This window comes from Podarcis raffonei, chromosome 4 (assembly GCF_027172205.1).
Source record: "Podarcis raffonei isolate rPodRaf1 chromosome 4, rPodRaf1.pri, whole genome shotgun sequence".
NCBI lineage: Eukaryota > Metazoa > Chordata > Lepidosauria > Squamata > Lacertidae > Podarcis > Podarcis raffonei.
The window spans coordinates 25,112,482-25,136,560 of NC_070605.1; the positions used below are offsets into that span (position 1 = coordinate 25,112,482).

The window sequence follows — 24,079 nt, forward strand, 5'->3', positions numbered from 1 at the left end:
CTGCTAGCTAGGGATCATGGGAGTTGTAGGCCAAAAACATCTGGAGGGCTGAGTTTGCCTGTGCCTGCTCTGGAGGGTTGAGGAGGAAACGCATAATAGATTGAGGTCGGGGAGGCAAGGGACAAAAAGTCCCAGTGTGCAGATTGAAATCCTTTTGCTAAAAGGACAACTTGGTTAGATAGAACCCTATGTATTGTTTGGCAGTAGTTTTTGTACAGGGTGGGAGACCTGAGTGGCTCCCTACCACTCACATGCCATTGGAAGTGCCATTGGGGTTCCTTCCAGGCAGTGGCATTGTATGCCGTCTTTTCCTGGTGTGTGCAAGAATGCAGCTATCCTAGACCACCACATGACAACTGAGAGGAATGGGGATTTTGCCTTGCCACTAAGAACCATGTTATGAACGTGCAGGCTCAGAGGACCCCATGTATATCAAGGAAGGGGGACTTGTGGCCTGCCAGTGTTGGTGGACTTAACTTCCATCAGCACCACGCAGTCTGGCCAATAGTCAGGAATATAGGAGTTGGAGTCCAATAGTATTTGGAGGGTCGCACAATCCCCATTCCTGATATTTATTTATTTTGTGTACTGCCTGTCAGGCTCCAGGGAATCTGCTCTGGCCGGCTGCCAGTAAAGGAATGACAAGAAGCTCTTACCAAGGTCTTTTATTCAATATTCACAGAGAGAGACGTAGAAATGCCATCTCTCTTGGATAACGGTGTTGCTCCGAGTAAAGCTGCACCCCCTCCGTCTCTCCTATTATACGTCATCCCTACATTGGCTGATCTGTGCTTCCTGCCTCTGAGCTTTCTGCTCTCCTACTTTCAATGCCTGCCAGGTCCTGGAATGCTTTCTAAAGACACTGAGTCTGTCAGCTGTCCCTTCCCTGGTGCTTCTTCTTCTTCCTGCTCCTCTCCCAATATTTCCCAGCTTCTCCCCTCTGTGGCCCTTTCTGCAAACCACTGTTGTAAATCTAACACTGTCTTCTCTTTTACAGTAGGAGGAGGGCAGTCTCCACCATTCCACCCTCAGTCCAGTCCCTGACAGCAGGTAGCAGCAGTGCTGCATCCCAGCTCCCCACTACCAGGTCTTTTGCAAATCTGACCAAGGACTGGGTGCTGCACATAAATCCCTTCTTCTCCGGGATCCGTTTCAAGTCATGTGGTGACTCCTCTTCAAAGTCTCCTCCTCTTACCATGTCTTCGTCGACTTCTGCATCTTAAGCCATTGGTTTCCAAAAGGGTCTGCTTTCAAAGACGTGTGTCTAGCTAAACTTACTGGCCCTTTCGTAGGGTGGTTGCGCATCTGCTTTTTACATAGCGCAGTCCTCTATTTGAAGTCTGGTTTGAAGATAATAATCGGAAGAAGAGAGGGAGCAGAGGACTCCAAGTTGCTCAGTAGCTATTGAGAATATAAGGAGACCTTGCAGGCATGTGAAGGCTCTCCCAGACTATAGTGGTACCTCAGGTTAAGAACTTAATTCGTTCTGGAGGTCCGTTCTTAACCTGAAACTGTTCTTAACCTGAAGCACCACTTTAGCTAATGGGGCCTCCTGCTGCCGCCACGCCCCTGGAGCATGATTTCTGTTCTCATCCTGAAGCAAAGTTCTTAACCCGAGGTACTATTTCTGGGTTAGCAGAGTCTGTAACCTGAAGCGTATGTAACCTGAAGTGTATGTAACCCGAGGTACCACTGTATTGCTATTTTCAGGTGGGATTCAGTCACATGCCAGCAAGCTCAGCTTGTACAATTATACGTAGAGGTTAGGAGACAGAGCTGCTATGGAAAACTGTGCTTGTTTGCCCTTCTTTATTATGTGTAAGTGGTTGCCCTACATTCTGACATAAGTTTTGCACTCTGGGGGACCCTGTGCAGCATGTCTTTTCTTCCTGCACTCTGGGGGTTCATTGGGAAGGCAATTGCGGCTTAGTTCTTTTCCATGCCTGTATCATGGAAAGCGAGGGAAGGAAATTCTTTGTGGGTTCCTCTCACACGTTCTGACTTCTGGTTTATGGTGTGGGAATTAATGATACTACAACAGCTCTCACACAATAACGTCAGAGTATGCCCTTTTATTGTCTTTCTGCACTGGAAGCAACAACAGTAAGTTACTTCCTAGAGTTGGAGGTAAGTGTTCTCTCTATGTCAGACAAATGCAACCTGAGAGGAGTAGTTGGTCACAGCCATACAGCACATGACTTCCCGTGGAATCCTGGGAGCTGTCGTTTAAGGGTGCTGGGAGTTGTGGCCCTGTGAAGGATAAACTATGGCTCCCGAGATTTTCTGAGGGAAGCTATATGTTTTAAATGTGCTTTAAATGTATGCTGTAGAGGTGACCATGATGTAAAGCTCTAAGGAAATTGTTTGTGCTACCTGAAGAAGAAGAAGAAACAGCAGCTGCAGCGACCAATGGGATGGGTGTGTGGAAATGTCATTTAAAAGAGACAGCGTTATGGTACAAAAGTTTATTTAGTAACAGTTTTGTAAACATTTGAGGTAAATGAACATGGACACCAACTGGTTCTCACATAATTAATCCACAAGGCACTTCTTCAAAGACAGCACTTGGAACAGTTTGATGCTTTTGGCGTGATTACAAGTCCCTGACTGCCCAGAAAATTCTCTCCTTCCTTGCTGGGAGGTTCGGTGATGTCGAAGGACACGTGTACTTCGAGCGACATAAATGAGTAAACCTTCTGATGCAATCCGATTCTCCAGTGGAAATACATTGTGTTAAGAGGGAATATATCTTCTGCTTCAAAATTGCACACACTTATTTCAAATGCAGTAAGCCCGCAATTTACACAGGGGTTACATTCTGGAGGTTGCACCTAAAGCCAGAATCACATATAGTCAAAACTAATTGGAGTCAACGATGAGTGGGATTACTAAAAGTCTTTCCCCGCCCTGGACACCAGCCCCCTTTTATTTTTTACTTTTTTCCCCAGTGCATAAAGCTGAATGTGTTAACCATGCGTAAGTTGTGGGCTTACTGTATACCAACAGTTGTGAAATGCCAGAAATCAAAGAATATCATAACTAAACTTTTTTTAAGAAATCCAAACCTGCATAGCCGTGTCTGTCTCATGGGAATAATTTATACTTATGCAAAAGTTTCACAAGAAATATCTCTGTGAGCAAATAAAACTGGCATGTTGTTCGTAGCAAGGAAACAAAATCTTCCACATGGGAACAATGCAGAGATTCTAAAACAAGAACCCAGGAGGGGGCTGTTGCTTCAAATGATGGTGGCAACTTGTCCCGTAACAGCTGGACCCTGAACATACATATACGTTCCATTAATTGCGAATAAACTTTCACATATGTGCTTCAACGCTTATCACGAAATTCCCACACAGGGGACTTGTGGGAAGGCACATGTAAATCACAACTTGAGATGCATGCATCCTAACTACTAACATAGCATTATTGGTGCTTTAGAGACGTGCACAGGCAAGAGAAAGACAGCCCCTGCTTCCAAGGAGCTTACAATCTAAAATAATGGGGAAGTGGAGCTGGGGGGTGGGAAGCAGACGAGAAGGGAGAAACAAAGGTGGGAATTATGTTATGCTCTACATGGGATATTCCCATTATGGTCTGCTTGTGGAATTAACACCAATTCCTTCAGGAAAATTCAATGTCTGGATTTCATCCTGTTAGGCTGTGATCCTGAGCACACTGATACACCAGCTACACTTGTCCATTCAAAGGCAGCATTCAGACATAACAGAGGATGCCTTTTCTCTGTAACCAGGCCTTTGCCCTTTAACTATCTGTGGCCTTTTAGAAGTGGGTGGGGTGTTTTTAATCCATTTCTATCCCCCCCCCGGGGTTTTAATGTATCTATGGTGGGGTTTTTTGTTTGTTTGTTTGTCATGTTGGGTTGCCTCGTGCAAGATAAAGCAACCCACACACTTAATAAAATAACAAATGGTTAAAGATCTACATGTCACAGAGGTGGATCTAAGTTCTAAATAACAGATAGCCCTGAACAACTGTAGTACGACATGAAGGGGCAGAGGGAACTTCAAGGGGAGAAGTAGCAGGAGGGATGGGGTGGGTGAGTGAGTGCTGAACATTCCTCTACATGTTCTGCCCCCCCCCCAATCTTCTCTGTTCACTTATTCCCAACTTATTCTCTATTGTCTTGGAGCCTACATGGGGGGTGGGGGTGGCTGGACTGGTGGACTTACTTGGGAACATCTGCTTGGCATTCAGAAGATTCCAGGCTCAACCCCCGATATCTCCAGGTACGACAGGGAATGTCCCCTTTCTGAAAACCTGGACACTGCTGCCAATCAGTGTAGACAATACTGATCTAGATGGACTCGGCATAAGGAAGCTTCCTATGCTGCCATCTTTCCTGGTTTGAATATGCCGCCATCTTGCTACTTTACCTACGTTGGGTGCAACCAATCTTCTAAAACACAGCTCTGCTTCTGTCGTGAAGAGTTTGACCTAAGAACCACTTCACGTGGGATCCCCATTATTGCTCAAATTGTAGGCGGCTTACAATGACAATTGGTGGTGGCTCTGGTAGGGCTGTGCATCCCCATTTACACCAAATGATACATACAGATGGTTCAGTAGGGCTCAGATGAACACCATAATACGGATAGAGTTGTCCATCCAGCTACACATTCCCATGAACAACACACTGAAAAGAATTTCCTTGCACAAATCTCTTACTGCTTAGGGCAATGAAGTTTCTCTCAGACAGTTACCATCCCCAACACATCTGTATGTGGGAAAACATATGTAATGATGTACATGTTTGAAAAAAAACACTCTTTATGAATACCCATGACTGGAGGGGCAGCTCCTGCTGTGAAACAAACACATGTGAGATACGGTTTTTGTACATGACTCTTCTGTTTCGGGTGGGAAACCCACTGTGTGAAGGGGCAATAATTTAATGTAAACTTCAAGAAACCGAATGATGAACAGAGCACACATTTCACAAGGAAGAAAATCCAGAGTACCTAAAAATACGTATATTTAAATACCCACCAGGATTTAAAAGTCAATAACATAATCAGCACACTAATAAGCAAAAAGAGATCAAACTGAAAAAGGTCCTAAAATACTGTTTCTATATCTATCTATCATCTATCTGTTACTGACCAATTTTTTTGGCTAATATGCTCCAAATCTCCCTTTCCTCTTTATAGTTTTACCAAAACATGTCACAAGATATTTCAGTGACCTGAATTAACTTGTGTCTTACAAGATGTTAAAATGGGCTGCATCTTTTTTTCCTTCCATGTGTGGCTTCATTAACTTTGTGGGTAGCCTGGTGCTGATGCAAGGACTCCCTTGGCTTCTGATCAAAGCGGGCACAACTTTTTTTGTCTCTCCACTACAAAATTGGGTAGGGGGAGGGCTGTGTGCTGATTAAAGGCTCCCTTGGAGGGGAGATATTCCCACTGTTGTCCATAGTAATTCTTAAGCATCCTGCTGCTGTTGGTGAACTAAAACAAACAAACCCAAACCCTTCTACATATTATTACATTGCTTTCCCCATGCTTGATCATCTGGGAGAAATGTCCCAATGGGGAAATCCCACCAATACATGGAGTACCAATGATGTTTATTAGCATAACTCACAAGGGCAAGTAGGGAGCAGGGGATTTCCTATTTTTCTTTGACAGGAAGGGGAGCAGGGTGTGAGAAATTTGGCAGTGGCAAAGACATGAGTCGGCCGACGTTGCATATACTTCCGGTCAAAGGATAATTTTGTCTTACAGCTTCACTCTATGCCTGAGTATGTTGGTTTGCATCCAGTGGAAATTACCTGCAGGAAGGTCTACAAAGATCGGTAGCGGAATAATACAATTTTTAGACCAGGGATGGGGAACCTGTGGCCCTGCAGATGTTGTTTGACTCCAACAACCACCATTCCCGGTTACTGGCCCTATTGGCCTGGGGAGTCCAAAAACATCTGGAGCGACAGAGGTTTCCCAAGCCCTGTTCCAGCAATTATATATAAAATAATTTAAGTTCCATTGAAGTAGATACAGTTTAAGGAAAGCAAAATCTGTGCAGGATCGTGGCCTGTGCTTCTGGTATGCTGCTTATGAATGATGTACTTGTCAGTGGGATTTAAAAAGCTAGAGAGAGACAGTTTCAAAACAACATATGAGCATATGAATGTCACTTTTTCACTTGATTAATTGGAACACTCAGCTTCTTAAAAGTCACATGTGAAAACACCCTTATATACATACTACTTTGAGAAACCTCTTACAATATTGAGCCCCCCCCCAAAAAAGCTACAAGAGTTAATTGTCACCATACTCTCTGTTTTGTTTTAATGACAAAAAAACCAAGGTAAGTGAACATATTTACAACAGGATATGTTGTTTTTCCCAGCAGATGTCTCTTGAACTAATTGCTTTCTAAGTTGGTTGAAATATATTAATTGAGGTGTTTTCTTGGTATTCATGAACTGAACACTTGCTCCTATTCTGCTTTTGGTTCTTACTTGTGCTAATACTCTATGGCCTATGTGGATGTTATTTCAGTAAAAAGTAATAAATACTGGTGTCTGATGCCAAAGTATTTCTCTATATCCTTCCAAGAGAGATGGGATTTGTTTTAGTGAATTTAGAACAAGGCGTAGTTTGCAGTCCTACAACACTCCCCTGGGAGAAAGTCATATTGAACTCAGTGGGTCTTACTTTTGAGTTGGAATGCATAGGACATAGTATATTAAAAAGCTTGGCATACAAAGCAATCTTTTAAGTAAGGTTTGGCCCATGTGGCCAAAGCAATAAATAAATGATGCTATAATAAGTTTTCATTATTATTATTATTATTATTATTATTATTATTATTATTATTTTGCAGATACCTTTAACATTGCTTGGAATGTGGGCAGCACAGGGAATTATCAGGGAGCCTAGGAAACTGTGAGTCAAATTCCATTCCAAGCTGTTAATTTACTCCTTTCCTGGGTGCCTTCCTAGATCAGGAACAGCACTCATTAAATAGAAAACCAGGCTAACTTTGGAGAAATCACTCTATTCCTTGAGATACGTGAGTACAGTGTGTACAAAGAACATTGAAGCAACTATCTTTCCCCCTTTGCATTTATTTATTGAAATAAGATATATGGTGCTACCTTGGCAATTCGTTTTGTGTTACATTTCAGACAATATAGTATAAAAAGAAAAGAAGAGGCAAACTGAGTACAATTCTGTTCTCATTTCTGCTTAGACAAGCCTGTTGACTTAATGCTGGCGTCAGCAACACTGCATATGCAACCCCGAGAGCAGAATGTCATCTATCATGATATATTAAGGCACTGCTTAGATGCCTTTAAAAGGGGATTAGACAAATCCACGCAGAATGGACCTATCAATGGCTATTAGTCATGATGGCTATAGGGGTACATCCAGATTCAGAGGCATCAGGGAACGCAATTTGATGGTGGACCAACCGGGAGTGAGCATCTGATTGGTTGCTTTGGGAAGCAGCATACTAGACTAGATAAACTTTTGGTCTGATCCAGACATTCCGGGCCGTATCCAATGCTGCCGTTCCACTGGCACAGCAGATTTCCAGGTCTGCAAAAGATCATCCCCCTCCTCTCTCCTGCAGCCCCTCCAGAGCAGTTTTGGGGACAGGCAGAGAAAGGAGTGGAAGGGGAAATCCCACGTGATCGGACCCCCCCCCCCCACTGTTGGATACAACCCAGTGTCTTTAAATCTTCCTCTGATTTAGGTTGCAATCGTATATTGGCTTACTTGGAAATAAGCCTCATTGAACTCAGTGAGACTTACTTCTGAGCATGCATGTGCCACGTTGCACTGTTAATTTATAGCACAGTGCACTTCACTTTATGTCTTCAAAAAAGGACATCTTTAGTCTGGAATAAATAGATTCAGATAGTGGAAGACAAGTTGCCGCTTAGTCAAATAGACATCAACATTTCTAGACAATAAAGTGGTTGAATGTGATTTAAATATATGAGAAAAGCAAACATGTGCTTAAGAAATACCAGATAAAGCAGTTTTACACTGTACATTAGGCTTTGATCCAGAAAAAGTCAGTTGCGCTTAGGTCCTGTTGAGATCGATGAGGCTAGTTGCAAATAACAAGACCAATGGATTTCAAAGCTACTCAAGCACAATCAACTTTCTGTGGTACAGGGCCTAATTTTTCATTTTTTTTATGCTGGAAATCAAACAGAAGCCAATTCCCATTTGTGAAGATGACCAGAGTCAATACAAATTGTATATATTTATACAATAAAAAGATAAAACTAAAGAGCTAAGTGCACTGCCACATTAATTTGAAATACATAGGTTATTTTTAAAATCTTCAGGTGTGCACTGTAGTTTTAGTCTTTCAATTTCACTGTTTATTACTTTTGCCAAATACATTTTACAACAGCAGACCCCCCAAAAAATCTCTTTTTAGGTTGAGATTGTAATCTGCTGCTTATTTTACTCACTCCACTGAAATCAAGTGTTTATGCCTCTTTTTAGCTCAGTTGTGCCCTCACTATTTCCCCCAACTAGCTCAAAAATATTTAGCCACCTAAAATGCACAGTCCTAGTTCATCCTACAATTTTGTTCACAATAAGCATAAAATACTGGAACGGTTTCTTTGCTTTTCTGGGTTAAAAGCCAAAGTGTGCCATATCTTAAGATGTGTGTGCTTTACGTTCTTGTTCTTGCATTTATAGTTTCAGAAGTAATTTCAAGAAAGGTAACCAAAGGTTTAAAAATACATAGATTTAAAATGTGTCTTCATGGTTTGGAAACACTTGTGTAGAATTTCAAGCTTGACACTTCCTCACAGATTAAGAGCCAAAAAGAAAAGAATGGAAATAAATGAAAAAAATGAACACTTCAGTCTACAGCAGGGGGTCAGTACAGACCCCTTAGAAACTGACAATTTGTGAAGAGCAGAAAGCTGCCTTAAATTAACTGAAGACACCTAAACCTGCTTTTGTTTTAATTGTGGCTCTTTGACTACGAAGGGGAAAGATGATCTTCAGGGCTGACCCTATCATTAGGCAGAGTAAGGCAACAGCCTCGGGTGGCTGATGCTGAGGAGCAGCAGGGCCTTCTATTGGAGGTCAGAGATGTGTGTGCCACACAGTCTTTCATGCATCCCTTAAACTAGTTTGCTGCCCTAAGATGTTGGGGAGGATGCTATCCCACTGGCACCATTTTAGTAAGATTCAACTGCTAGTCTAGTCAACTTCTGTATGTAGAGTGGGAGATGGGCACCATCTTGTCCTCTGCCTCAGGCAGCAAAATGGCTTGGACTGGCTTTGGTGAGCTTCAGGTTTATGGAAGTGAGGTGAACGGGAAGAAGAAACCCTCTGCTTACTAGAACTAAATGTGAGCCTCTGAAAGGAACTGGAACTGTGATGAGGGGCAGAATGAGATGACAGATGACGACATGGACTAAGCATTGCTTGTTGGGATATGTGATTACAACATGATGTTCTCATTTGCTGCTAGCACCTATAATCTACGAAGGCCTCTTTTCCTCTCACGTGATCTGGCTGCTATTGGTCCCTTGGCCGGTGGGCTGCGCTTTCGCCACCCCCAACCTATTACAAAACGTTGATGTTTGTCCCGCCCCCGCCCTCACCACCACTACAACCCACAGAGTGCAAGAACTGCAAGCTTCAAAGTTTGGGATCTTGGCCTCCCCTATCCCCTTGTCCTGGGGTTAAGCCTCCCTACCCCCAGAATAGTTCCCCTTTACATTTTGCTACCTTCGTCTTCTTATTCCTCCCGGCGTAGGGGATCCAGTTACACGGTCAAGTCATCAGACCTGGCTCTGCTGCTGCTGGATTTACTAGCCCTGCTCAAGCGACGCGTGTCTATGAGCAGCGGTGGGTCGTGCATCTCCACCAAGGTGCAGGCAGCCGACATTGAGGACCCTTCCTCTTCACCCTCTCCATCCCACTTGCTGCCACTTCCACCACTCAGGCTGGTACTCAGGCTGCTGCTGTTGGCGGCAGCCACAGGCGACAGAGAAGGTGGAGGCGGTGGGTGCTCTCTGGGCTCCCCTTGCTCCGGGTGAGGTTGTCGGAGGCTGCTGGGGGTGGAGGAGGCAGCTGAGCTGGAGCCTGCGAGTTTCCTCTGCTGCTCGACGGCCAAATTGGCCCAGTTGTGCTCATCAGCCAGCGCTTGGCTACTGAAGTAGGAGTTGTTGACGGGCGAAGGTGAAGGGATAGATGACGTGGTTGCGACTGGGGTGGAGACTGCCGTGTGCCTGAGGGCTTTGTGCCTGTCCTCGCCGGCCAAAGGACCCCCTGGGTAGCCAGTCAGAGAGGTTGCAACAGAGGCCGGCTGGGGCCTGGAGGTAACGTCCGCGTAGTGTGGCAACCCAGCTTGCTGATAAACCAGCGGGGTGATGGTACGAGTTTCAGGCATGGTGATGGAGGTCGCGGTTGGTGGTGCTGCAGGTACCGGCAAGGCTGCGTGGGAGGCAGGTTTGGAGTCCTCCACTTCTGAGGCTGGCGTGACGGGGGTGAAGGTGGGTGCTGCATGGCTGCGTCTACTGGTCATGCCCTGCTTGAATTTTTTCCACCCCAAGTGGTACATCTCAAACATGTTGAGGAGCAGAGAGAGGCAGGCCACCGCCAGCATGAAGATGATGAAGATGGTCTTCTCCGTGGGCCGCGAAATGAAACAATCTACAATGTTCGGGCAGGGCCAGCGGCCGCAACGGTAGAGGGGCTTCAACTCAAAACCGTAAAGGAAGTACTGGCCCAAGATAAAGGCTATTTCAAAGAGAGTTTTGAAGATAATGTTGAAAACGTAGGTGCGCAACAGGGCACCTGCCATGCGAATCCTGCCATGCTCATCGCGGACAGGTAACTTCTCCTCTTTCTGCTTTGGCGGCTGCTTGTCGTTGCTGCCGCTGCTGTTCTCGCCGCCGCTGCCAACTTCCGCTTTGGATCCTTGCAGGAGGCGGCTTGCTTCCCTGCCGTTTCCGGTTTTCCTAATCTCTTCTTCCTTCTCTTTTTTCTTTTCCTCCATGCGCACAATGTGGAGCACGTGACCCAGGTAGATGAGGGTCGGGGTGGAGACAAAGATGATCTGCAGCACCCAGAAGCGGATGTGGGAGATGGGGAAGGCTTCGTCATAGCAGACGTTCTCACAACCAGGTTGCTGGGTGTTGCATGTAAAATCTGATTGTTCATCTCCCCAGACCTCCTCAGCAGCCGCCCCCAGCACCAAAATCCTGAAGATAAACAGTACCGTCAGCCAAACTTTGCCAATAACTGTGGAGTGCTCTTGCGCATTCTCTAATAGTCTCCCCAGAAAGTTCCAGTCACCCATTGTTTCAGCTCTCTAACCTACAATAAGAACATTATGGCAGCATTATTACCAAAAATAAAATAAAAATTCCCTGAGAAACTGGTAAGCAATTCCCCCTCAAACCACACTCAGGCATTTCTGTGCAAGGCAGTCTTTTCACAATAATGCATTATCATCATCAGTAAGAGTGGTGAAAAAACATATAATCTAGAATATTAGGTTGAAAAACAATAAATTCATGATTTGTAGATTTCAATTACAAAGGGACCATAGCACAGAAAATAGGTAAACATATAACGAAGGGCAAATTATCACTCATAGTAGCTCAGGAGGTGAGTGGTAGTTGGAAATCACTACAGCCGAACCTTCACATATAAAAATAACTCTGTAAAAATGCTTTGCAAAAAAACTACACGTTTAAATATATATATTGAATTTGCAATTAGCTCACCTTCGCCATCTAGTGTCACATTTGTATAGTGCACTTAAAACGTTATATTTGCAGCTGTACAGCTGAGTCCTATGTACACAGTAACTAATATGGGCCTGGAGTGCACAGACAGACACATTTTATCAGAGTGATCTTAATAGGACAATTCTCAGTATCAAAGTATTTTAACTTGAGTGCATCTCCCCACACACACTTGTAGTCAGCAGTACATTCCAGAAACATTTTTACCATGTGGTCAGCTGTATGTCTAGATGGAAGACTTTTGGGAACTCAGGTTGGAGCTCTTCACAGAACTGCATCTTTGAACTTGCACATGAGCCCTTCAGGCCTCCCAATTAGGCCCTAGAACACATGAGCTAATTGTGGGCTATACTCAGAATGGTGTTTTGCTAACAGTAGATTCTGTGCTCAACTCAACAATTTATTTCAAGAAGGGCCTGCAATAACAGGTTGCTGTGTAGAGCAGTGGTTTTCAACCAGTGTGCCGTGGCACCCTGGGGTGCCTTGAATGGTGGTCAGGGGTGCCACTGGCAACACTGCCTTCTGTCCCTCTTTCCTTCCTTCCCTCCGCAGATGCCCTCTGGCATCTCTGCCTCCCAAAGACTTGCACAGCTGTTTGTTGCAGCAGCCCTGGCTACAAGCTCCCCAGGCAAATACTGCCTCTGGGGCTGGTCAGGGAGTGCTGGTTGCCAGGAGCTGAGGCAGCCTCAGAGTAAGCAAGCAAGCAGGCGAGGGAGCCCAGCCAGCCAGTCCACCAGCCCTTGCTGTTGGGAATGGACAGACAAGTCCCAGGGGCAGTGTGAGGAGGCACCTCTGTTTGGGGCAGGGGGGGGCAGCTCTGGGACCAGGGGTGGCAGCAGCGGCTGCCCAGAGGACTCTCAAGGAGAGGGGAGAGGAGGCTGAGGGAACACTTCGTAAGGGAGTGTTCAAAAAGGGGTGAGAAGCTGCCAGCTCTGCAGGCAAGGGGTGATGTAACTGGGCTCCTGAGCCCCACAGGGGTGCTGCAGAAAGAATGTAGTTGGTCAAGGGAGCCGCGGACTCAAAAAGGTTGAAAACCTCTGGTATAGAGTTTTCAAGCTTTCAGCCAACCAGCTGTATGCTCCTTTTCCAGAATACTCCATTCCACCAGCCCTATATTCTGTTTCCCACCCCAACAGTCCGTCAGCTTTCCATTGGCACTGAAAGTGTTGCATCCTTATTTAGCTGTTGGGGGGGGTGTTCTCTTCCCTCACTGCAGATTTCTTTTAAGTTGGGTAGTGGGTTGTTGTTGTTTTTTGTAGTTCTGCAAACTTTCGTGTTCCTCCAATCCTCTTGTGTAGTTTTGGCTGCATGAACTAAATGAGCTCATTGTCAGTATACAGGATTACTATTGCAGCAAAAATGGTGACCAGCACAATATGTCTGTAAATCTTTAGATGATGCCCACTTCATTCCATCTGTGCATGAGTTATATCACAGATGTCTCAGACATAAAGACTCCTCTTCTCTTGACATGGAAAACACTTCATTTGCTTTCAGTTCCAATTTCCAGCAGTGAACATTCCTGCTTCCCTGTTGCCCCCCAAAGTCAGTCCCGAGTGCTGGGGGACCCAGTGCTGGTCAGAGCTGATGGGAGCTGCCATTGTAGGCTGGCAAGAACCTGCAGCAGCAAAGGGACAACGGAGGACCTTCCTTTGCATAAGCTGCTCACACAACAGCATATAAATAATAGCACGAAACCTACACATAGATATGATGAGCCCACCCACATTTATTTGTTACTCTATATGCTAGGAAGCCGCTGACTAGCTTCAGCTTTTTTTTAATGTATATTTATTTATCTATCTATCTATCACATTTGCACCTTATCCTTCCTTCATTGAGCACAGAGCAGGGTCCACAATGTTAGCCAATTTTATCTTTGCCACAGTCTTGTGAAGTAAGCTGAATTGAGAGATAGTTGAGGTGCGCAAATGAGTTCTCTGAGTGAGCAAGGATTTGAGCCTTGTCTTCCTAGTCCAATACTCTGTCCGTATGTGTGTGTGTGTGTGTGTGTGTGTGTGCGCACTGTAAAAACACACACATGTGGAATCAGTACACGGGGATCGCCTGCTAACCGCTCAGATCTCCTGCTCTGACTGCAGCTAGCCAAAATGCTTTCCTTCTGGGAAGGTTGCAATGTGCAAAACATCCAAACCTAACTTCCAGATTTGTCAACCTGGTACCCTCCAGCGTGATCCAAAACATTGGTGAATTGCTGGCACTCCTCTGCTTTCTGTTTCAGCTGAACCATGATCACAAAACGGTCAGGTTTAAACAGGGGAAAGCTTATGTAGATATCACACCTGGAGGGGTTATATCGTAGCTGAAACTTGACAGTAGTCAGAGCAGCTTGAATTGTCAACTGATTAAATAGAAATACGTTTATGTACTGCAGAACGTCACTGAGGGTTGAAGATCCTGAGAGGAATAGCTACAAGAAAGCTCATAACTTGATAAGCAAAAGCTACCACTTGTTAATTTATCTATTTCATAAAATTTATACACCGTCTGATTGTAATAAATAAATAAATCCTCAAAGCATTTTACAAAAAGATAAAATAATATTTTTTTAAAAATACAAGACTTTAAAACATACAAAGAGTTAAAATGCTAAAACATATTAAAATGCACATCAGGATTTCTAAGCATCTGGATAAGCTTGCCTAAACAAGAATGTTTTTAAGAGGGATGTTTTAAATATTTTCTTTTTTCATAACTCTGGAAATAGGGGATTTTAAAATATTCCTCACTAAAGAGTGCATCAGAGGCAAAATTAAAAACCCCAAACATAAACAAAGTTCCGGGCCCATCAGTTCTGCAGGCAATCCTGGTTTGAAAGGTGTATTTGTATTAATTTCAGCAGAACACTGCTTCAACTATTTATTATTGTTAAAAGAGAAATAATATCAATCTCATTCAAAATACATAAACGGGAAAGAAAAGCCATTATTGAGTTTCTTTATCATAGCATTTGTCATAGAGAAGAGGAAGCTGGCTCAGAACAAACTGCGTTCCAGGAGTACTTCGTCTTTGCTTATTATAATCCCTAATATTTAATTGGGGAATGTAAAAAAAAACAAAACCCTGCAATTAAAGCTTCACTTTAGGAATCAATTAGGCAATCAAAGCTTTGTTAATTTTACATGTATTAAATGACAGTACTTTCTTTGGAAGAAATATACAACAATGTATATATTATTCTTTTAAACGTTTAAAGGCATTTAGTCAAATCAGGGTTTGTCTCCAAATACATTAAATTATTGTTTTGAGCTCTGAAATGAGCTTGAACGTATACCTCATACTAATGTTTAACAGCACAATCCTAACCATGTCTACTTAGAAGTAAGTCGTATTGAATTCTGTGGGGCTTACTTCCAGGTAAACGGGGTTAGGATTGCAGCATTAATGCCAGCGGCACAATCTGTATCGGTTCCATGACACTTGTTCAGTCATTATTCCCTCTCTATAACGTCCAGGAAGCAGGATCGGAACAAAAACAGGCGCAATCTGACCAAATGTCCTTCAGCATCCTCTCTCAGATCCCCTCTAGCAAATCTAACTGATTCCTCCTCCTCGGAAGGAACAAAGTGGTTCTTTTGGTAAAGACTGGCTTCAATTCAAAACGAATTCTATATAGAGATGGGGAAAATATGTGATTCTGCAGATGCTTTTGGACTTCCTCGCCCAAGCCAGGGGTAATGGGATTTGCAGTCCATCTATATCTGGAGGACCACAGGTTCTCCAGTTCTGGTGCAATGGAAATCTCAGAGCTTATAGGGGAAAGACCACCGGACACCAGCGGCTAATTAGACCTTCTCCGTGTGCATCTTCTTGTAACAGTATCAAGAGTCTCTATGAAGTTAGAGATGGTGGATGACCCACTCCTTTCTAGAATTCAGCCTGTTTGTTCAGCCTGGTGAGAACTGCCAACAACACCTTCAGGGGCTTAGCTTCGGGAGGAGAAAGAGGCGTGCTTGTCCCGATGTCCGAAATATTTAAATATATTTAGATTGTGGTTCAAACTCACAGGGGCAGCCTCCTCTGAAGTCCTGCCGAAGTGAAATTTAAACCAATCTAAACCGATTCGATTTTACTGACTCCGCCAAACCAAATCATCTTAAATTATAGTATTTTAAAGTGGGCGGTGGATTCGGGTTACTTAAGAGTCAGATTGTTAATAGTCAAAACGTTATTCATCTCGTTGTATTTAGGGTCAAGTGCTGGAGAGACGATTGAAAACATCGATTCCCTGGCTCCCTCCAACCAACGACTTAAAAGTGTAAAAACTCGTCCTATCTTAATCCGGAATTAGAAAATCGGATTTCACAAATATTCCGCAACAAGCAGTATTCATGACACCGGGGAAAGTGGGGGGGGGAGCCTTAAAGGAGCCGGTAATTTAACTTATGCTGGGAAAGGAAACGCGCAAGTCACGCGCAGGCGGATCCACACGTTTACAGTACTTCAGAGTAAGTCCCACGGAGTCAAGGGGCTCGAGGAGACAATCCCAAACACGCTCCTTTGCAAGAACGGCCACCGCTTCCGTGGAACTTGCTGCCAGGTAGATGCGTTTAGGATCGCACGCAATGATTTTGCACCTTGGCATCAGCATCTCGCGGTGCTCTGATTGTTTCGTTAGAGGGAAGATGCGCTGCATCCAACGGAGCTCATGACACCAACCTAATAACTTCGACTTTTGGATACTCTGAAATAAGCCCGACAGATTTTTTTACTGGGGCTTTTTCACGTAGTAAAATGTGCGGAGGATTGTCCCGCAAGGCACGCAGGAATTAAGCCCCAAGGACTTACCTCCCGAGGAACCGAGACCTCACGACTAGCTGAATTCTCGGGTGCCCCTGAGAACGTGGTTCCTGTTCCCACAAACATTGACACGCGGTTCCAAGACGTCCTCACGTTACACTGAGTGCTGATGGGGTGCACATTTGGTTTGCAACTTCGGCTCATGTGAACAAGGCTTCTAAATTCTAATTGTTAATTATTATTTTTTAAATGTGCCGATTCTATGCAAGTTCGTTTTCTAGCGATACTTCAAACGCCTCCCGTTGGTTAAAAGGTCGATATTATAGACTTTCCCACTGCATTTTAGCAATAATTTTGGGATGACATATAAAACTGCTTTGGGGTGGGGGATGCGATCAGGCGGACGATCGTATTCTGGAGGAAAATTAACTCCTAGTCCTGTGTGATCTCGGAATATTCCCTGCTATAAAAGTGCAACTCGATTTCCCCTGCCCGATCTGCTGAACTGTCCACGCAATCCTATATTTGTGTGCTCAGAAGCAAGACCTGCTGCGTTCAGTGGTACTTATCCCGAAGTAAATGGGTCCAGGATTGCAGCGAAGCCCGGGAACCAGCAAAAACTCTGAACCACGGTGCCACGATTTACCTCTACGGTGCCCTTTTCTTGCAAACTCGGAGCAACAGGACAAGCCTCGCTCCTCATCCTCCGGTCTACCTTTCACACGATCCGAAGACTCCACTACCGTGTTTGGGCTTCGAGTCTGCTCGGGTATCTCTGACCTTAGGAAGCCTCTTTCCGTGGCATCTTATCCTCTGCCAACTAGTCGCAAATAAGCGAAGCAAATTAATTAGCAGGGCTTAATCTGAGTTCATCCTGCAGAGGGTAGATTCCTGTTTCGTACATATTCATACGACTTATTTCCGGGTGGACAATTCTATTGACTATTTCCGAATTCATGTTGAGCAGGATTGAGCCCTCGGCGCGACTACTACGGGCAACACCTTAAAGTAACGGAAACGTTTTACCGTCTGCCCTTGCACTGATAAACAAGAGCATTCAGCACGTCCACTAAATAAAAAGTGCATTTTAAAGGAAACAGTAAGTCGCAGTTTAAAAAGTCGCAGTTAAAAATCAGAATTCCATGCCAGACTTGAATTTAAAAATTATGGTGCCCGTTGTCTCCCCCTCCTAAATTCATAATAACAATAAATTAATTTACTACTACTACTAGTGTCCAGGCACAGAACAATAGAAGGACAAGACGCAGCTCCCTGCCTCGAGGAACTTACACTTCGAAATCTTACAAATTTCTACAGCGAGAAAAACAAGAAAGGGGGGGGGGCAAAGAAGGGCAAAGGGGTGAATCACTGATGACCCTGGAAAACTCTTCTCACATGTTGCGTTTCGTTCGCTATATACTTTTAAGCAAGGCAAAGCAGGAAAAAACCCTCGATATTCCCGAGGTTGTCATTATCACACCAAGGGGAAGCAAATTACACAACTTTGGACCAAAGCATCACTACTGCTACGCAACCCGCCGCCTGCCAATATATGGGTGTGATAGATAAACACACACACACTGCCTTGTAACTATAGGAATTGTTTCTGAGACTGCAGTGTTACAAAAATGTCAATATTATCGGTGGGGTATTCATTTAGTCATGTACGATTTCTTAATCAAATAAGACACAGCAAAGCAAGCACCTGTCTTATCTAGTGGTTAAAGAAGCGACTGTCAGTGCAAAACACACACACACACAAATTTAAAGAAGCGAGGGTACACGATTGTCAGTACAAAACACACACACACACCCCTAAAGCACTTAAGCGCTTGCAAACAAAACAAAGAAGAAACGAAGAGAAGCTTTAAGCAATCAAACAGGAAAAGGATAGAAATCAAATCCTCTCCCCTTACCCACCCACCCCCATGAGCTACAGGAGAAGGCGGAACCGCGCCTGCCTTGGAGGCGACCCGAGCGCATCTCCTAACCCCAAAGCAGGCGCAGCGCACGAGCTTCCAGCAGCAGAGCGTGCGCTCCCACAGCTGTCACACACACACCATGCTCGCAACGGAGCCCCTTATTATAAGCGGCTCAGTGCATATTTGCGCCCCCGAAAGCGGGATAACACTTCCCCCTTCCATTTGCAGCAGCAGAGGGTAGAAGTCCACGTTACTAGTCCTCAAGGAGGTGGCCAGGCCAGGCTGCACTTCGGAGCGGCCTTCGCTGCAGCGCGGAGCAGGCCCCTTCCCTTCCCCACCCCTCCCCGGTCTCCCGCACCCGCGGGCGCCTCCTTCTCCCCCTCTGCCCCGCGGCGCTTACCCCAAACTCTTGAGCGCAGCCGGCGGGCCAAGCTCACCAAAGTCCTTCTCGGCACATGGGAGTCAAAGGGCAGCTCGAGGGAAGAGAGGAAGAAGAGCCAGAAGGGGAGGGAAGAAGGGGGAAGCTCTGTTATTCTCTCTCTTCCCCCCTCCCCCTAAAAAATATTTAATAATAAGAATAACGACGACAATAATAATAATGATAATGATAAAATAACAAAAAGAACGCTTAAAAAAAGGGTGGGAAATCTGTCCGGTGTGGAAGTTTAATGGCGCTTGGTAACGTGGGGCTCCCAGAGAGAGGGAGAGAGACCAGGGTCTCCCCCTCAGCCATCGCCGCTGTCACGTCGGATGAGCAAGGCCTGGCTGAACCCGCCAAGTTAGCGCCGGGGGAGAGGCTGGGCCCCGACCAAGCCACGCCTCTCCGCCGGCCCAAGCGCGGCCCTGGTGGGCGCGGGGCGGGCGAGGCGTCGCCCGGCAGGACTAGGCCCGGGTGGCTCCCGCCAAAGAGGAGCAGGCCCGCGGTTTCAGGGCTGCGTCTGGAGCAGGAGGCAAGGGAGGGATAGGTTTCGTGTCCGTGAGGGGAAGGGATTCCGCGGTTTTAAGTTTTTCTGTGGGTTTATTTCATTTTATAGCATTTATTTATTGAGCTAGTTATTGCTTTTCTGTGGGGTGTTTATGGAAGGGTGTGGGACCTCTGGTGTGGGGCACCTGCAGAGGTAGTTTGCCCACCTTTTGGTCCCCCCTCTGCCACTTGGCTGTCACCTGTGGCTCCTAGAAGCTGTCAGCATGTGACAGCGGCCACACTCTGGAAAGCGGCTTTGGCTGGGTGGCTAAACCAGGTCTCAAAACCCTCGGGGAGTTAGGGACTTCCCTGCGTGTGGCTCTGGTGGATTGAGCGGATGAGACCAATGGTGGGTCAAGGTGGTTTCTGCACATGTTGTAGAGGGAAGTAAGGAGCAGATGGGGCTCGTCCACCTGGGAATCCAAGGAGAAGGAAAACTCTGACCCTAAACCTCCGCTGCTTCTTTGGGAGAAGAAAAATCTAAGCAGCAAACCCTACGCAAATCCAGAGTGGAGTCCCTAAGGTGGTTGGATGGCACCTTGTACGCCTCCTTCTGGCAATTCCAGCAGCCAAGCTGGTGCCAAGCCTATTGTTCTGCTTTCCTTCGGACCACATCGGTGAGAATGAGACTTCACCCTCGGAGACACACTCCATTGTCTCTTGAGACAGATGGATGTTGACAATACATTTCTATAGTGCCTAATATCCAAGGATCACAGGGCGGTTTACGATCTAAAAGCACAAAAATATATAACATAGTAACAAACAATAATAATACTAACCCCCCCAGTTTAAAAGGCCATAGACCAGGCTCCCCCAAACTCAGTCCTCTAGATGTTTTGGGACTACAACTCCCACCATACCTAGCTAACAGGACCAGTGGTCAGAGATGATGGGAATTGTAGTCCCAAAACATCTGGAGAGCCGAGTTTGGGGATGCATGCCGTAGACTGTTTAATTAGCCAGAGGCCTGGGAGAAGAGGGATGTTTTTCACCGGCACTGAAAGATATGCAGCAAAGGCACCAGGCAAGCCTCCATGGGGAGAGCATGCGGCAAGCGGGGAGCCACCACAGAAAAGACCTGGTAAAGGAGTCCACCCTAAACAGTTCATTCCCAGGTAGGGATTAAATAACAAGTGAGGTCAATGATATGAGAATCAAGGCACTTCTTTATTTCTCTGTGGGCACTTCAGGAACTGGAGATCTTCCTGCCCCAACACAGCATAAAGTTTTTATATATGTTTCAAACAGAGATCTTTAAGCTAAGCTAACTGATTACAGTATGCTGCAACATGAGTCTGCATATTATACCCATGTCTACTTATAAACACTACAGACTTGCCTAGTTTAGTTATCTGGCTTTTTTGTTACTTTTCCTTTCATTACACTTTGCTTCTTGCTATATCTCTTAGCGACCCCTTGCTTTTATCCAACCTCTCCCATTCATCTTGTGAATGTCAAGTCATATAAACAGTGGCAGGTGTTCTACACTCCCTGACTTCTTTTGCTTCCATAGAATTGTTAGTTGTATGGGACCCCGAGGGTCATCTAGTCCAACCCCCTGCAATGCAATGTTTAAATTTGGAGCGCAGTTTAAAAACTATTCCTCCACAGCCCCATTCCCATGTTGCTACCCTCCGGACCTCTTGTGGAAGATGCACACAAAGAAGGACCTCAGTGGATGATCTCATAGTCCAGGTAGATTCTTATGGGGAGAGACTGTCCTTGAGGTATTGTGATGCTGAGCCGTTTGGCATTATAAGTCAAAAACAGCACTTTGAATTGGGCCTGGAAACTAATTTTCAGCCAGTGCAGTCACTGTGTAAATTCAATGTAGTGGCAACAGCTTTGCTGTGACCCACCTGTGGGTCCTGACCCACTGGTTGAAGACCTATGATCTAGATGCTGCTAGATTGGGAGGCACAAATGACCCTGGATACATTATACAAGGACATGTGCTCCCCTGACTGCTCCTGCTTCTGGGGAGTTTCTCTCGAGATAAGGTAAGAAGGCAGGAGCCAGATTCTTAACCCCTGCCTTGTCTCTGGTGGGGTTTTTTTGGTCACAAGGGCCTTTTGTATGTTGCTGGACCGTCCTCAACACATCACCTTCCACAGCACGCACTTCGATGAAATATCTCACTTCCGTCTTGTGGAATGAAGACCCAGAGGAGGGTTTAACCACAGTGGTGGTTTCTTTATGTAGGTGGGGAAAACCGTTAGCCAACATGAGGGTGTCTGGACAGGGTTGGGAAGGTGAGGAGAATTGAATCAGAACCTTGCCAGAAGTACTGAAGAGGGGAGTACGAGTCCCACCTCAATCCCAACTTTTTCCAGAGTGTATTGGGAGCCTAGCCATGGATGGCATCTGATGTCCTGCCTTGGGTGTGTTCTAGTAAGCCCCCTGTGTTCAGTGAGTCTTCATCCCTAGCGTGTTTGACACTGAAGCCTATGGCTTTTGGAATTAATATAGATTGCGAATGGTGCTGATAAAACAGCAGGTGGCAGTATGACAATTCAAAACACTTAGGCCGTGTTCTAAAAGTTGCAAAACTGTCAGAATCAAGCCAATAGCTGGAAGAGAAACATAGCCAGATGTTTAAAGAAGTGTGATGTTATAATTTTGAAGTGGGAAAAGACTTGATAAAACTACATGTGTTAATCTGTGGCCAAATAAATAAGTGAATACGTAAATTGTGGTTATGATTGATTTGGGTTGTCAGACTACCCCACCTACAAATTGCAAACAATTTCTTTTACAAATGCAGACAAAGTTCAACTGTTGAGAAAGACATAGAGAAGAAGAATAACTTTTCCATATTATTAATTTTAGTGCAATAATTGTACAGTTTTAACTCAATTGATTCTCTCCCCCCTCTTTTAAAATAATAGGATCGAGGGAGGGATATCACATTACCCATGCCTCACATAGTTTGGGGTGATACTTCATCAGTTTTACCCTAACATGGACAGCTATTACAATTGTCAATACTGTCTTTTGGCTAGAAATAGTTGACAAAGGTGCTAATTGATATTTGTGTAGCATGTTGAAGGCATTTCACATGCATGAAGACCATGCGAAAGGATCATTTAAAAAAAAAATTGTTCAAAGCACACTATGTAGTCTTTGTGGATAAGTAAGCAGAGCATAGGCATAGCAAGTTTGGGTGGTTTCTGCAAGTTTACATAAGATGTTTGTATAGAATGAAATCTGATATTTGAAACAAGAGGTGGCAAGTCAGCTCAGTGCAACTCACTAAGGGCTGTGAGAATCTTGAGATTCAGTTTCCTTTTTTTTAAAAAAAGCAACTTTCTATTCCTTGTGATTGTGGCAGCAAAGTGTAATGATTGCATGTTTGAAAGGTTCAAACAAAAAGTCCTGTTTCAAATGTCACAGATTTTAAGTGTCAATATATTCTTATCATGAATAAATGTTGTAGCTGTTGTTGCATGCCACCCCAATCTCCGAGTGGCGCGAGATTCCAGGGGTTCACCCAGGGATTGTGCTTCCTTTAGGAAATGAAACAGTGGAGACTGTGGTGTCTTTATGATATATGGTTTATTTGCACATATATACAACCTGACTCTATGATTGAGAGGTTCACAGCATCAGCACCCCAAAAGAGTCTCGTTTCTCCTATAGCCACAGCAATGCGTTAAAACAACCACCGTACTTAGACCCTCTCTCTTTAGCAACCTACTGTACCACCTTTTTTCCTATAGGTCACACCACAGCCAACCCTAAAGACTCTGCTTCAAACTCTCACATTGTCTTCTAACTCATAGCTGGCCCCCACCCCTTTTTCTTAATGGCCTATCGTCTTTCCCTTTGTTCTTTGTTAATGGCTCATCTGCCAGGCGATTACTTCAAGAGGAAGCCAGCTTCGATCCAGGGGTTCAGGAGGCTTGATTAATTTCTACAACTTACTGGGTCCAGGACTTTATGGGAGTCTTGCGCTTAGTTCTTGGCGTCTCCAGTTTAAAATTACTTAGGGGGCAGGGAAGGGAAAGCCTAAGCACCTGGAGAACTTCTCCCCGACAGAGTAGATGATACAAGACTAAATGGAGCACTGGTCTGACTCCCTATAAAGGTCACAAGCCAAGTTCCAAGGTGTGTTCTGGTCACTCCTCTGATTGTAGGTCAGATTATGTGGGTATTTTGAGTGGGTGTTTTTGAGGGTGTTGTTTAAGGCGGCATTTCAGCAGAATTTAGCTTACAGCAACTGGGGTAGCTCAAATATTGGGTTGCATGCCCTTACCAGTTCCATTGATCCATATTTCCCCAGTACTTAACACCTGGCATGCTATACATGCTGATTAAGAAAGTCCCTGGGAAGGTCACATAACAGTTTATGTGATACTGAGGCACAGTGAGGCAGGGTTAGGGGGTAAACATGCCCTATGATACCTTTTCTGTGCTTTAAATACTTTGAAAATGAAGGCAACGCCCACTGATCCACCCACCCCAGCAATTTTTCCCAGCCTCTCAAGACCTTGCTGGGGTGTACAAAGCCCAAAACTCTGAAGGTAATGTCAACTGCCCACTCCCCAGTCATCATTTGATGAGCAAAAGGCAGCATTGACCATGCACCAGCTGAGCAGAGGGCCTGTGTGTGTGCATGTGAGAATATGCATGAGAGAGTATGGGGTGACATTTGTCTCTTGT

The 24,079-nt window shown here is 45.0% G+C and overlaps 1 protein-coding gene across 1 annotated transcript; it reads right to left on the reverse strand.

Annotated features, from left to right (window-relative positions):
* Positions 1–9,007: 9,007 nt before the first annotated feature.
* Positions 9,008–18,965, reverse strand: GJA3 (gap junction protein alpha 3). Its single transcript, XM_053385836.1, has 2 exons — positions 18,851–18,965; positions 9,008–11,333 (listed from the first exon to the last, which is right to left on the reverse strand). Exon 2 carries the CDS (start codon positions 11,314–11,316, stop codon positions 9,778–9,780), a length of 1,539 nt encoding a protein of 512 aa, XP_053241811.1. The 5' UTR covers positions 11,317–11,333; positions 18,851–18,965; the 3' UTR covers positions 9,008–9,777.
* Between the last annotated feature and the right edge of the window lie 5,114 nt (positions 18,966–24,079).